Source organism: Portunus trituberculatus, chromosome 43, assembly GCF_017591435.1.
Source record: "Portunus trituberculatus isolate SZX2019 chromosome 43, ASM1759143v1, whole genome shotgun sequence".
NCBI classification, from domain to species: Eukaryota; Metazoa; Arthropoda; class Malacostraca; order Decapoda; family Portunidae; genus Portunus; species Portunus trituberculatus.
The window spans coordinates 3,450,663-3,465,217 of NC_059297.1; the positions used below are offsets into that span (position 1 = coordinate 3,450,663).

General features: G+C 37.0%; 1 protein-coding gene across 3 annotated transcripts; it reads right to left on the reverse strand.

The window, feature by feature from the left end:
• Positions 1-2,753: 2,753 nt before the first annotated feature.
• Positions 2,754-14,212, reverse strand: LOC123517936 (THAP domain-containing protein 5-like). 3 transcript variants are annotated; one of them, XM_045278402.1, is made up of 4 exons: positions 13,632-14,212; positions 11,963-12,079; positions 9,656-10,589; positions 7,182-7,200 (listed from the first exon to the last, which is right to left on the reverse strand). In XM_045278402.1, exons 1-3 carry the CDS (start codon positions 13,837-13,839, stop codon positions 10,183-10,185), a joined length of 732 nt encoding a protein of 243 aa, XP_045134337.1. In that variant the 5' UTR covers positions 13,840-14,212; the 3' UTR covers positions 7,182-7,200; positions 9,656-10,182. The 3 variants fall into 3 exon arrangements, with proteins under 3 accessions (XP_045134338.1, XP_045134337.1, XP_045134336.1); XM_045278401.1 differs by having other exon boundaries at positions 9,656-10,634; positions 13,632-14,207; XM_045278403.1 differs by lacking the exons at positions 7,182-7,200; positions 9,656-10,589 and adding an exon at positions 2,754-2,882 and having other exon boundaries at positions 13,632-14,205.
• Positions 14,213-14,555: the final 343 nt, after the last annotated feature.

A 14,555-nucleotide genomic window follows, 5' to 3' on the forward strand; every position in this document is an offset into this window, starting at 1 on the left:
AAATAAAAAAAAAGGCCCAATTAGTTGACAGTACCCATGCTTCTTTACATTGTTTAAATCATATTTACTGTCATTTTTCCTTATGTCTTTGTAACATAATTTACTTAAACTTTAATTCAGTTGCTTAATTATCCAGTAATTGAAACTTTTTTTTATGCCTAAGTATTTCAAATTGGTTGTACATTGACAACCATTCTTCCCTACAGCAGAACATGAAATGCCAGTCCCAGGTGATGGGCTAGGAATATATTCAAGGGAATAGAGACTGGGCTTTACTTGGTGTCATGGACTAATACAATAGTTTTGTTCTCTGATGATAAGTAGACATGGCAGTACTGTCAGTTGCACTCTCTTGCTGATTCATCAACACCTTGTTTTATATTGTGTGCCAAATTGACTTTTTTATTCCTACTAAAGTCTTTATATATTTGTAAGAGACCAAAGTGTACAGGCACAAATACTAATATATCTCTTAATTAATAAGGATTATAATGTGAATAGAAAGTCAGTTTTGTAAATCTCAATAAAAACACTAGTACTGTAGCTTTGGATTTTGAAAATAACTTGATTTAACTTTTTTTTTTTTTTTTTTTTAGTACACAGCTTCAATAAGTTGTGTTTTGGAAAGTCATATTTGCCAAGTGCTGTTTTATCTTCATTTTCTTTTTTATCATGATCTTGCTGCTAATACCATAATGTTTAACACAACAATAGAATAGAAGATATACCTTGGAAAGGTTGAAGGTTAATCAGTGTTAAAACAGGACATTTTAGTTGGTAGATGCACAATAACAGTGCATCAGTAGCAGCAAAGGAGATGCCGAATATTGCGTGTATGTGCTGCCTGAAGCACCACACTCATCTTCATGTGCTCCTCATCTTCCTCTCAGCTAATTGCTGAGACAAAGTGCTTTTGTGTCTTTTTTCCCTTGTAATTTGCAAGGGGACCCATTGTATCAGTAATAAGAGGAATTATTGTGTTATCTCATAAAATAATTGAATATAACCTTTTATATTACATGAATATCTTTGAAAGTGTGCACAAATGCTCTTTGCAAAATGCTCTCAATCCAATGAGGTACCTAAATAAAGATGGTTCTAATTATATTGAACATTGTTCAAATGGTTGGATTTTCACTTGCACTTTCCTTAAATATATCCATACAGAATAGGGCCTAAAGATATATGTGATGTAAGATATGTTCTTGTTCATGTATTGTTTGTTGCGCCCACAATTTATAAAACAATCTGGGATTCATTTTTATATTCTGTAGACAGGTCATAGATAAAGCAGATGCAGTTCATTTAGGACTCATCACCTCTGAATAAACACTCAAGAACAATTTAAAGTGACAATGAATAAGAAAGATCAAGTTTCACATCAGTGTAATACATTGTTTCATGACAAAGTGTTTTATCATTTATTCTGGCAACCAGACTTCTAATGAATGTTTCAAATTGGAAAAGTCATGATCTCAGAGGTCCTGTACTTTTGCCATTCCATATTGTGTGCATTTAGGATTGTAATTATATATATTACTTTTGTCATTTTCACCATGTAGCTTATTGAATTTTTGCAGTCATAAGAATGGTACTACCTTTCAGAGACTGAGAACCACTAGCAAACTGGATGTAAGTTTAATAACTCTTCATGTAACTTCAAGTATCCATTTTCATTATCATTGCTTTATTTGATAATTTTGTTGTTTTGTGAGTATGTATTGAAAATTGAGTCAAAATTGTTGCACCTTACCCATCTTTTGTTCTTGTGTGGTAATAATTAGCAGGCCAGTTTCAGATAAGATAAATATTGCCAGAATTCATCCCTCTTCTTGCTTTACTGTGTATGTGTAGCTATGACATCAGATGTGTTGCTGTTAAGATGTGCTCACATGAAATTCCTCAAGAGAGGACTGCTGCTATTCTGGTATGTAGAATGTATGAGACAAAGAAAATGTGAGCCATGTGAGTGGAAGTTTTTACTGTGTTCTATATAGAAGAGAGCATTGTTAATTTGTTAACTTATTCTTGTATAAGGTGTCTTACTTATGTGGTGCATTGCCACAAGGCTTGTGTAATAAATTCATGAATATTAAACTTGTCTTATATATTAGTTATTTCCAGGTAAGAATGCCTGTACTGTGAGGCACTTAAGCAATCACTGGTCGTACCACTCTCACGTATAATAGTTATTGAGTTAGAGATCAACTTCATCTCTGCATTCTCATCATCTTGAATATATATATATATATATATATATATATATATATATATATATATATATATATATATATATATATATATATATATATATTTTTTTTTTTTTTTTTTTTTTTTTTTTTTCAGTAGAACCTTGAGTGATGAGCATCATGATTTACATATTATCTGCATTAGTCAATTTTTTACTGTGACTGTCAGACCAAAATTTGAGTTATGAGTTAGCTCCTGGTACACTGGATGGTGCAGCGAATGTCCAGCATCCTGCCTCGGACATGTTCAGTTTACTCCCCCCATCCCCTGGCTGTGGGAACATTTCTCTTGTTGTGCTAGTGTTTTGTGCTTTTGTATTGTTATTTGGCCAAATTTAATTTGTCTGACCATTGGTCCTAAGTAAGTGAATGCCAAGCACAGTGCTGAGAAAAAAAGCTGATGATTTCCATGAAATCATAGAAAAACATGAGCAAGGGTTCAAGTAAAAAAAAAAAAATAGCACTAAGTTCAGCAATATAATGTAACATTAAGAGTGCAATGAGTAAGTTAATCAAAGTGATTAAGTGAACAAAAGTGACTGAAAAAATGTGAAACTAAAGAAACTTCTCCCATCTCCTCTGCCTGGCGCCTTCCCCCCTCCATCCATCACTTCTGCGAGCATCTTCCACTACCTGAAATCATTTGATCTAAAAGGTGAATATATTTAAAAAAACTAGTTTATTTATTTACATTATGTTTTGTTGTTTTATTGTTTTTATACAATGTTCTTTTTATAAATACCTTTTTCTTACATAAAACACAAAAAAAAAATTTGGCAGGGGAGGCTGGAATTGTTTAATGGCATTTCAGTTAATGTCACTGGTGAAAATTGGTTTAAGTTATGAGTTAATTGAGATACAAGCTGCATCACAAAACAAATTAAACTTGTAACTCAAGATATATATATATATATATATATATATATATATATATATATATATATATATATATATATATATATATATATATATATAATATACATACAGTAAGTCCTCATTATATGGTACTTCTTTATCCTGTAAATTCACAGTTAAGGTATTTGGAAATTACTACCCTTGATATATATATATATATTTATTTATTTATTTGTATTGTCATCACAGCTGATCGCAGCATAGAGGTGCTTCATCTTCAGGACAGCTAGTGATACATGATAAACATCTTCAGGAAATTTGGTGTATGCTGTCTTTCTGTCAGTTAGATGCCGTTACTATAGCAATGACAATCCTTTGCTTATTGCAGCCGAGAGGTGCACAAAAGCTTTTATATAGGATACATGCCCTCTTAGATACTCCATCAGACACAGCTCTTCCAGGAACAGATTAATCTATGGAGAATATATATATATATATATATATATATATATATATATATATATATATATATATATATATATATATATATATATATATATATATTGGATCCCCTAACAGTGTTTTTTTTTTTTTTTTTTTACATTACAAGGGCACTGGCCAAGGGAAAACAAAGTGTTGGAAAAAAAAATCCCGCTGGTTGCCAGGCCCTGTTAAGAGGAAAGTAGGAGAAAGAAAAACAAAAAATCTAAAAGGAGGGTCCAGTTAACGTAAGAGGTGTCTTGACACTCCTCTTTTGAAAGAGTTTAAGTCATAGGCAGGTGGAAATACAGACACAGGTAGAGAGTTCCAGAGTTTACCAGTGTAGGGAATGAAGGAGTGAAGATACTGGTTAACTCTTGCATTAGGAAGATGGACAGAATAGGGATGAGAAGAAGTAGAGAGTCTTGTGCAGCGAGGCCGCAGGAGGGGAAGGCATGCAGTTAGCAAGTTCAGAAGAGCAGACAGCATGAAAACAGCGGTAGAAGACAGATAAAGATGCAACATTGCGGCGGTGACTTAAAGAATCAAGACAGTCAGTTAGAGGAGAAGAGTTGATAAGACGAAAAGCTTTAGATTCCACCTTGTTTAGTAAAGCTGTGTGTGGATCCCCCAGACATGAGAGCCATACTCCATACACGGGCGGATAAGGCCCTGTACAGAGCAAGCAGCTGGGAGGGAGAGAAAATGGACGAAGACGCCACAGGACACCTAACTTCTTGGAAGCTGATTTAGCAAGAGTAGAGATGTGAAATTTCCAGTTTAGATTTTTAGTGAAGGATAGACCGAGTGTGTTTAATGTAGAGGAGAGGGAAGTTGAGTGTTATTGAAGAAGAGAGGATAGTTGTCTGGAAGGTTATGTCGAGTAGATAGTTGTAGAAATTGAGTTTTGAGGCATTGAACAAAACCAGGTTTTCTCTGCCCCAATCAGAAACAAGTGAAAGATCAGAAGTTAGGCGTCCTATAGCATCTCGCCTTGAGTCATTTAATTGTTGTTGGGTTGGGCGTCTGTTGAACGCTGTTGAATAATGCAAGGTGGTATCATCAGCATAGGAGTGGATAGGGCATTGAGTCAGATTTAGGAGATCATTGATGAATAATAGAAAGAGAGTGGGTGATAGGACAGAACCCTGTGGAACACCACTGTTGATAGTTTTAGGGAAGAACAGTGACCGTCTACTACAGCAGCAATAGAACGATCGGAAAGGAAACTGGAGATGAAGGTACAGAGAGAAGGATAGAATCCGTAGGAGGGTAGTTTAGAAATTAAAGATTTGTGCCAGACTCTATCGAAGGCTTTCGATATGTCAAGGCCGACAGCAAAGGTTTCACCGAAGTCCCTAAAGAGGATGACCAAGATTCAGTTAGGAAAGTAAGAAGATCACCAGTAGATCTGCCTTTACGGAAACCATACTGGCAATCAGAGAGAAGGTTGTGAGCTGATAGATGCCTCATTATCTTCCTATTAAGGATAGACTCAAAGGCTTTAGAAAGGCAGGAAATCAAAGCTATAGGGCGGTAGTTAGAAGGATTGGAGTGGTCACCTTTTTAGGGACAGGTTGAATGTGAGCAAACTTCCAGCAAGAAGGATAAATAGAAGTAGAGAGACACAGATGAAAGAGTTTGACCAGGCAGTGAGCGAGTTCGGAAGCACAGTTTTGAGAACAACAGGAGGGACTCCATCCGGACCGTAAGCCTTCCGAGAATCAAGGCCAGAGAGGGCCAGGAAAACGTCTTTATAAAGAATTTTAATTTTAGGGATGAAGTAGTCAGAGGGTGGAGGAGTAGGAGGAATATGCCCAGAATCATCCAAAGTTGAGTTGGTAGCAAAGGTTTGAGCGAAGAGTTCAGCTTTAGAAAAGAAGAGACAGCTGTAGAGCCATCTGGATGAAGTAAAGGAGGGAAAGACGAAGAAGTAAAGTTGTTAGAGATATTATTGGCTAGATGCCAGAAATCTCGAGAGGAGTTAGAATTGGAAAGACTTTGACATTTTCTATTGATGAAAGAGTTTTTAGTAAGTTGGAGAATAGATTTGGCATGATTACGGGCAGAAATATATAGGGCATGAGTTTCAGCAGTTGGATGGCTACGGAACCGTTTGTGAGCCGCCTCTCTATCATTGACAGCACGAGAACAAGCAGAGTTAAACCAAGGCTTTTTAGCTTTAGGGTTAGAGAAAGTATGAGGAATGTATAGCTCCATGCCAGAGATAATCACCTCTGTTATGCGCTCGGCACAAAGAGAAGGATCTCTGACATGAAAACAATAATCATCCCAAGGAACAAGTTGTTTGATAATCATGTTCACTTTATGTGATTTTCACATTACATTCATGGGACATTCCAGTAGCCTACATGTATTAAATTTTGATTTGAAGAGAGTGTAAAAGTGTAAGGTGTTGTAGTGTAGTGTAGGAAGTAGTAGAAGTTGTCTTTAGAGGGCAGGCTGCAGCTGCTCAGAACCTTCTGAAGATAGGTGCTATGTCTGCAACCCCACAAGTACCCCGAAAGTTAAAAATAGGGTGAGGAGATTTTCTCATCCCTCTCAAGACACAGGGATCTCGCAAGCTTTCCCCTGCATCTGTCATATGGTCAGACAAGCCCCTCTGGTGCCTTAGCACCCAAGGGGCTTGCATGGTTGGACCCCCCAGCAGAACCCAATCGGGATTGTGGCTAGAGGCTCACCTGTGCCTAAAGTCTCAACCCCAACCTCTACATCTAACTCTGGTAGTGGCTGTGGATTTTTTTTACAGGGAGGGGTTGCATGCCCCACCCAAACCATCTAGATCAGCCTGTGGCAGGGACACTGGTATCCCTGAGGGTAAAAACCCTGGCTGCCCAAGAAAGGACAGAAAGGGAGGCAAAGACAGCAGAAACAGAAGGAGACTGAGCTATGGGAAGCAGAGGGCACTCACTCCTCATTTGGATGGAATTCACCCACCACCATAATGACGATGGGTTAAGCTAGGAAGTTGTACGGTGAATTGGCCTGGCCCACGGTGTTATGGACTCACTCAACACGAGTATTTGGTGTTGTTGGTACCTGTGCAGATGGATAAAGATTTGGATCTTCTTATCTTACTCTATGGTTGTGAGACATGGACACTGAAGAGATGAATTGATGTCTTTTTTACCAGATGCCTTCACAGGATCATGGGGTACTGCTGGTATGACTGTGTCAAGTCAGTAATTGCTCCATGAGAAATTCAAGGCCAATTACCAGCATAGTCCGCCAATACCAACTGCGACTATATGGGCACGTGGCACGCTACCGGAAACTGATCCTGCATATCGGGTTGTCTCCGAAAGAGATAACCGAGCATGGAGGAGGCCAAGGGGACGTCCATGGAACTCATGGCTGCAGCAAGTTGACACCTCTTGCTGGGAGTTACTTGGTACAGGAAGGGAGCCTGCATGGAGACTCATGAGGCATGACTGCCTGGAGTGGCACCATAAGGTAGGTGAGGCAACTCCCCTCCCTGCGTATGCCCCCATGATTGATTATATATATATATATATATATATATATATATATATATATATATATATATATATATATATATATATATATATATATATATGTGTGTGTGTGTGTGTGTCTGTGTGTGTGTGTGTGGAAATGAATGAAAGGAAATAATGTGAATTTTCATTTATTATTTGTTTCCCACATACATATGCATATTATGCATGTGTGGATTTTGAACATACGTTTCACTGCACCAATGTGGTGGTTTAGAACATTGAGTATTTGAAGCAATCCTTAACTTCTAAAACAAGTTAAGACTTCATATATTGTACTACCTAATTGTAGACAGAAGTATAGTCTTAACACATACCATTTGTACTTCATATATATACAATATGATCAATATGCATTCTTTACATAATAACTATTTACATGTACTATATTAGATATATTAAAATCCCTTATTCTCTCTCTATAGTTTACATCAAGGGTTTTCTCTTGAATTCAAGTAAGTCAGAGTTTTCAAACCTGATCCTTTAATATGCAATGTTACATTATGCTCCACAAACCCAAAAAGTGGTGTGCTTTAACTAAGGTAATTCATATCAAACCTTATGAATGAAACAATGAAAATTAAGACAAAGTAAATAAAGGTCTGAATAATGTCTATTCCAGATTTTCTGGGAGAAGACATTTATGTTTATACTTGCACATTTAGAAATTGGCATCAACTAATTGAGTGTAACATCCTTATAAAACTATCATGTCTGTCCACACAAATCTCATTCTCATGAGCCTTAATAAACACATAAAAGCAATGACAAAAGAAATATCTCAAAGAACTTGATCCATGCCAGTTACTGCCATCACCATCTTGTCTTCCATGACCACTGGCTTGGCACATGGAAAGACTTCCTGAGCTGGTACTTGTTAGTAATGTAGCTACTAAGTCCTGAAATATCTCAGCTGTTTAGATACAACTCTCTTCAGACAATCTAGACTTTATCTGATGTAAACTGGGTAAACACACAATCTAATTCCAGCACACTCAAATGACTGCCTAACTGCAAACTCATGAGTCAGCAACTGTTCATTTACCATTTGATTAGTGCAAAGCTACAGCTGCTGATTCTGCATTTTTCATTATGAGTCTATTAAGCATCACAACATGATTGTAGAGAAGTTAGGTTTACTGACATGAAATAAACGAATGTGTTGACTTTGAGATATAGAAAAATCCAAGATAAAGCAGTGGTACACTACTCTCTCAAATTAAGTCTTCCTATGAGACAGAAAAGGAAAGCTTTCTTAAGATATTTGAACACCATTGCTTCATCAAGCAATTTGCTACACCCCAATACATACTCAAAATACACTATAAGCAGTTTTCCTCTGAAAGTCACGGTCAAGAATAAGGATACAAAGCTTTGCAGTACATGAATATGGTTATGAGGAAAAGCACCATAAGATTTCTATTTTCTTTGACTCTTACAGATTTTTGTCTGACTTAATAGGTCATCCCCCCCCTACAATACTGTTTAAAAGTACTTGTTTTCTTACTAAAGTGATGATGCTTTGCCTGAGGTGACATTACTGATACTTCTATGGAAATCTAATAAACTAAATCAATACAACAATGAAATACTATAAACCATTTTTCCTTTCAGGATGTTAATAGATAGGTATCTATAAGTTCACTCAATCATTACCCTATGGTTTTCCTGATGAGAAAAATGTCTTCAAAAAAGGAAGTACAAATCTACAAGTTCTGTTGCTAAAAGTGAATTACAGTCAACAAATATCACAATTTTGTTCACAGAAAGTAAACTGGAATGTGTATTTTTTTAGGTTTCCTAAATAGTACTGTGACAAATAAAAATCTATATTTTCTTTGGTTTCTTTGCTCAGGCTGACATTACCTTCTGTATAAACTGCACACTGAAACAAATAACTGTACATCCTTACAACTACACTGTTTACAAATATTATTTTGGAATTATTTTTTAGGATTTATCTACATAGTGTTCTGCATTGCACTTTAACCTGAATCATGTGTTGATCCATCTCAGTCTGGCATACATTGCCTTCAATGTTTCTGCATATCAAGAGAGTGCTTCTAAAAGATAACTACAGACACTTTTGAATTCACAGCATCAAACACATACAAATGATTCTGTAGAACAAACTGTTGCCCATTTTAGTTTTATTTACATATAAAACAACATTCACTATCATGTGAGATTCACTCACTTTGTGTGTGTGTGTGTGTGTGTGTGTGTGTGTGTGTGTGTGTGTGTGTGTGTGTGTGTGTGTGTGTGTATTTACCTAGTTGTAGTTTTACCGGGCCTGAGCTTTATGCTCGTGTGGCCCCGTCTCCATATCTACACTTATCCAATTTTTCTTTACAACTATGCACACTCATTGCTGACACCATTTTTTCACTCAAACTGTTCCATGTCTCAACACATCTTTGCAGGAAACTAATTTTTAACATCTCTCAGACAGCTTCCCTTCCTCAATTTTTTACTATGTGATCTTGTGCTTTCAATGTCATAATCCTCTCTCAGGATCAGTTTCTCATTATCCACTTGTGTGTGTGTGTGTGTGTGTGTGTGTGTGTGTGTGTGTGTGTGTGTGTGTGTATTTTCTATTCATAGTCACCTGCTGGTCACTTAGTCAGCCTTCCCCACTACAAAGCGAGCACAGAGCTCATAGACCGATCTTTGTGTAGGACTGAGACTACACCACACTCCACACACTGGGAAAGCAAGACCACAATTCTTCAAGTTACATCCCATTACCTACTTGCTGCTAGGTAAATGGGGGCTACACATTAAGAGGCTCACCCACTTGCCTCGCCGCACCCGAGACTCAAACTCAGACCTCGGTTGTGAGCTGAGAGTGTTAACCACTACATTATGCAGTGTGGGTGTGTATGTGTGTTCCAGAAAAGCATGACATTCCCAGAAAATATCTGATAACAAAACAGTCACTCATAAAGATCATCTGCTTATCAGTGTTTCCAATGTTCATGTCACACAAGGCAATACTGGGAAAGAAGGGAAGAAAGTGATACTAATGATAACTGGGGAAGGGCTGACAATACTCAAAGCTTTCACTTATCACCACTGAAGAGTTGAGCAATGATCAGAGCACAAAATGTCTGGAAAATTATAGAATCAAGTCCAGTATAATGGATCCAGTTATCATCATCTGGTCTCATGCATTTGTTTGATTCATATCTTGACACTGCAAGCTGTCTTTCAAAACCTTCAATTTTCCTTTTTAAGTCTACTTTATCCACTTTATCTTTTAGGCTGTCCACCATATCATACATCATAGTCCTGTTGTTGTTGTTTCTAAATTTGTGATTATTATTTATTAGTGTCGGGGTCTGAGTAAAACCTGACACTTTCCTTGGGGGGTCTGTGAGCATCAGGTGGGAGGGGTCTGATGACATTATCTTGTCCTTTAGGCTTGTATTAGTAGTTGAGAACTTGCTGGGTGATACTTGAAATGCTTCTGAGGAGGAGGTGGAGGAAGATGAGGGACCATTGTGTGCTATACCTAAAAGAGGATCATAAATGAAAATGGAAAATTTCAATTCTGAAATATGTGATATCGTCTGGGTTCAAACTCCTAACTGGTTGTGAATTCTTGATCTGGCAGGCTTTGGATCTAGTATCATTCTAGACTAATTTTCTTGATAATGTAATAAAGTATTGATAATTATAACTCAGCACTCAAATACAAACAAAGGATTTTGTTTTATATGACTGATTATCTGGCAACAAATCAGAACACAAGGCACAATGTGTTATACTTGGCAATGGAGAATATTTTTTACTTTTTTCCACAGTTGCAAAAATCTAAGATTACTCTATCTATCTAACTGTCTTGCTCCATCTTGGAGCAGAACAGCTTCTATCTCAACTTTTTCAACCACAGCCATATTGCTTGTTCAAGCACTTAACCTCTACTATCATCTCTTTTCAAGACATGTATTCCTTTACTTTATACTTCTCACCTTCCCTCTCCTATTAGCATCTTACACTTCACTCACATGCACTTTCTCCTTGTTCTTCATCCTCTAAATATGGCAGTCATCTTGATGGACTCCTTTCCCAACCATTCTATCTCTCCACAATATACATCACTTGCACACACAAACTAAGTATCTTGTACAATGCACACTTTCATTGTTCTCACTCTCCCAACCAGTCACTTAACACACCTCTCTCAGATTACTCATTTCCACAACATGCACTCATCAATGAAGATTACACTCTTCAGGTTATGAGTTAATACTGCAATGCAGTCCAAGTGTATATCCTAAAAACTACCATCTCCTAAAAACTAACTCAAACTGACAATTGTTATGCATTGTTCTTCCAGTCAGGAGTTTAATCTCTAATACAAAGGCCTTTTTCTTATTGTGAATTCATCCTGTCTTTAGATAATTTTCCCAGTCTTCTTATAAAATACCTAATGGGAGCATTATATGTAAGAACTACAGAAATGCAGGAGCCAATATATATATATATATATATATATATATATATATATATATATATATATATATATATATATATATATATATATATTCCTTTTTCTCCTTTACATTAAGGTTTGGTAAAATTATGTTTAATTTGTTCAGATCTTTACATACCTAATAATAATTAGAAACATCAATGTTATAGTAAGGCATATGTCAGGCTAATTTCTAGAATATACTAACAATCTATTTAAAAACCACAGAAATGATAAGATTTTCAGATAGACCAGAGGATTTAATATTGAGGAGGAACAGTAAACACAATCAAAGTAGTTGCAGAATATTATTAGACATTTGTCCATGACAATAAATACTGAAAATGTCTTTCTAGTGCTCATACCTTCAGTAAAGAGCCTTTCTGGTCTCTGAAACTTCCTACTGGTGGCTGACTCTGCTGGTCTGTTCTTGAACACAGTAGGAAGGTAGTCAGGGTGGTCAGGATCAGGACTTGGCTTTCCTGAAGAGAAATAATACTACATCACAATACACTCTTATTTCACTATGAGCTAGTTTTATCTGGCAATTTTGCACTATATTCACAAATATAGCTTAACCATGTATGACACCAGTCTATACTCAGTTTCATGCAGTGAGAGAAGTCTATATTTCCTAAGATTTAGAGTTAAGTATACTACCTATCTGCCTTTTTAATTCAGTGAATCTAATTATCTTTACAAATCTTTCAGTCACTTTTGGAGAATGGTATTCCATATTTCAGCTTTCTACTAAACCCAGATCAGCAAAAAAAAAAGTCCAGGAGGATGTTGGCTTACTATCAGAATGAACAGTTAGAATGGACCCACTGAGAATGTACAAAGAGGTCCATCAATAGCACATTTATGAACAAGGTTTTATTAGTTTCAACCAATATACCATATGTAACTATAGCCCTTTGCAGGGTCACTGTTTGCAGCATTTGCTCCACATGACGCAAATAACAAACTCACAAATCAATTTTCAAAATTTATCTTGATTTCCTCTCAACTTTTGCACTGGCTCAATCAATACTGCATGTGTGTCAGTATGTTGGTATGTGGTCACTGTGACTATCACGTCGCCACATTAACTAGTCCAGCGGCAGGTATTTCTAACTCATATTTCTATTGCAATAGATGCATAACATATTTATACTGAATGTGGAGCCACTATATAATTCCAATGGCCAGTGCAGTTTGAAATTAGTTGGTCCATGTGTAGTCCTATGTTAAGGTATCAAAGGCAGAAGGGGAGCTGCCACGTCAGTTTTACCTTCATCATGGCATCAGACAGGTGCATGAATTATGTTTTCAATCTATTGAGGTTTTTTTCCTGCACTACAGTGGGAAACCCAAGAATCTGTATATCTTAATTTTGTGATTTCCTTTAGATTATTATTGTTAGTGTGGTGAACTGTAACATCAGATTAGATTAATATCCATAGGGGGAATTCAAGGGAGGGACAAAGTCCCCGTGAAACCTAACCTAGCAGGAAGGCAGGGAGTACTGTGCACCTTTGAACCCATCCCTAATTGGTTACAAATCCATAATAGAGTAAACTGATAGAGGCTATTGGAATACCTAGTACTTATATATATATATATATATATATATATATATATATATATATATATATATATATATATATATATATATATAAACAGTAAAGGTTTCAGACATATAGTACAGTAAGAACACTACCTAATCATGTAAGTATGGCTTAGTCCATAGATTAACCAGTTAGGGTGAGTTAGGTTAGCTAGTTTATGTTAGAACGCGTCAGTTTTTTTTTTTTTTTTTCTAAAACAACCAGATATGACCTCTTAGACTTTTCTGGAATTGCAAATTTGGATCTATTTTGGCTTTCCCTGTCCAAACAAAAAAACACTTTCCTTACAAATCACTAAGCATGTTGGTATTGGGGAAGAAGCTTATGACGACACAGAAGACGATCTTATTCTGCAGTGTTACCCATATGTAAGCATTCCTAAGTAAACAGGATCAGGCGAGTAGGTAACTCCTAGCCGTAGTACCTGTCATGAAGTGCTCAGAACAGAGGTAGACGTATTTTCCTCCAGGCTGCCAGTCAGAACCGTCGTGGTTGACCCTGTTGAGGGCCTGCACCCATTTCTTCCACCGCTCCGGCTGCTTCTTCTTGTTAGGGAAGATACAGAAGGAAAGCTTTTTGTGGGTCATCATATTATGGTTGGTGCACCCCACGGCGGCACAATTCTTGGGCATCTTGGTGACCTACGTAGCTTAGCACTATGCCCGGTTAGTGCTCCTCCTTACTCTCGCTTGTCAGGAGAGGAGAGGTGCGAGATCTCCTCTCTCTTTTTTTTTTTTTTTTTAATCTCTATCTCTCCTCAGGTAAGCGAGATCTCACCCCCTTCAGGTAAACACGGACGCCGCTTTCCCTCCCCAGCAGTGTTGCCACTTACTACTGCTCTGCCACCACCGAAAGTCCTGCCAGTACATTCCAGTAATGCTGCTCTACAGCACTTCCTTTCCTATCACCTTTCATCTAATGCTTATTTGATATTGTCTGTGTTTCGTGTGCACGTTAGTTCTTAGTTCTTAAGGTACTCTGGTTACTTTTTCGGCTTAGTGCAGCATTCGTTCGCTGGTTGCCGAAGTTTCTTTCCAGCTACAAAATAATGTCATCATCATCATCAGCGTCCGTAACTTCAGTGCAGAGAATGTATGATTGACTGTGTATGATGTCTCAGGTAGATATCTATTTCAATTTTTAAAGAAAGTTTATCTCAACTTCACCAAGGAACAGGACATGTGTTACCTAGAATGTTAAACATCGTAGCAGTGGATGCTAAAAACCGGTATCTACCTAGGAAGTCATTGTCCAATAAATGGGTCACATGTCTACGGAATTATAAGTCATATTATGTGATACGAAAAACGTGGAAAGTCGATATTGGTCAAAGGTCTATCTAGTAGAT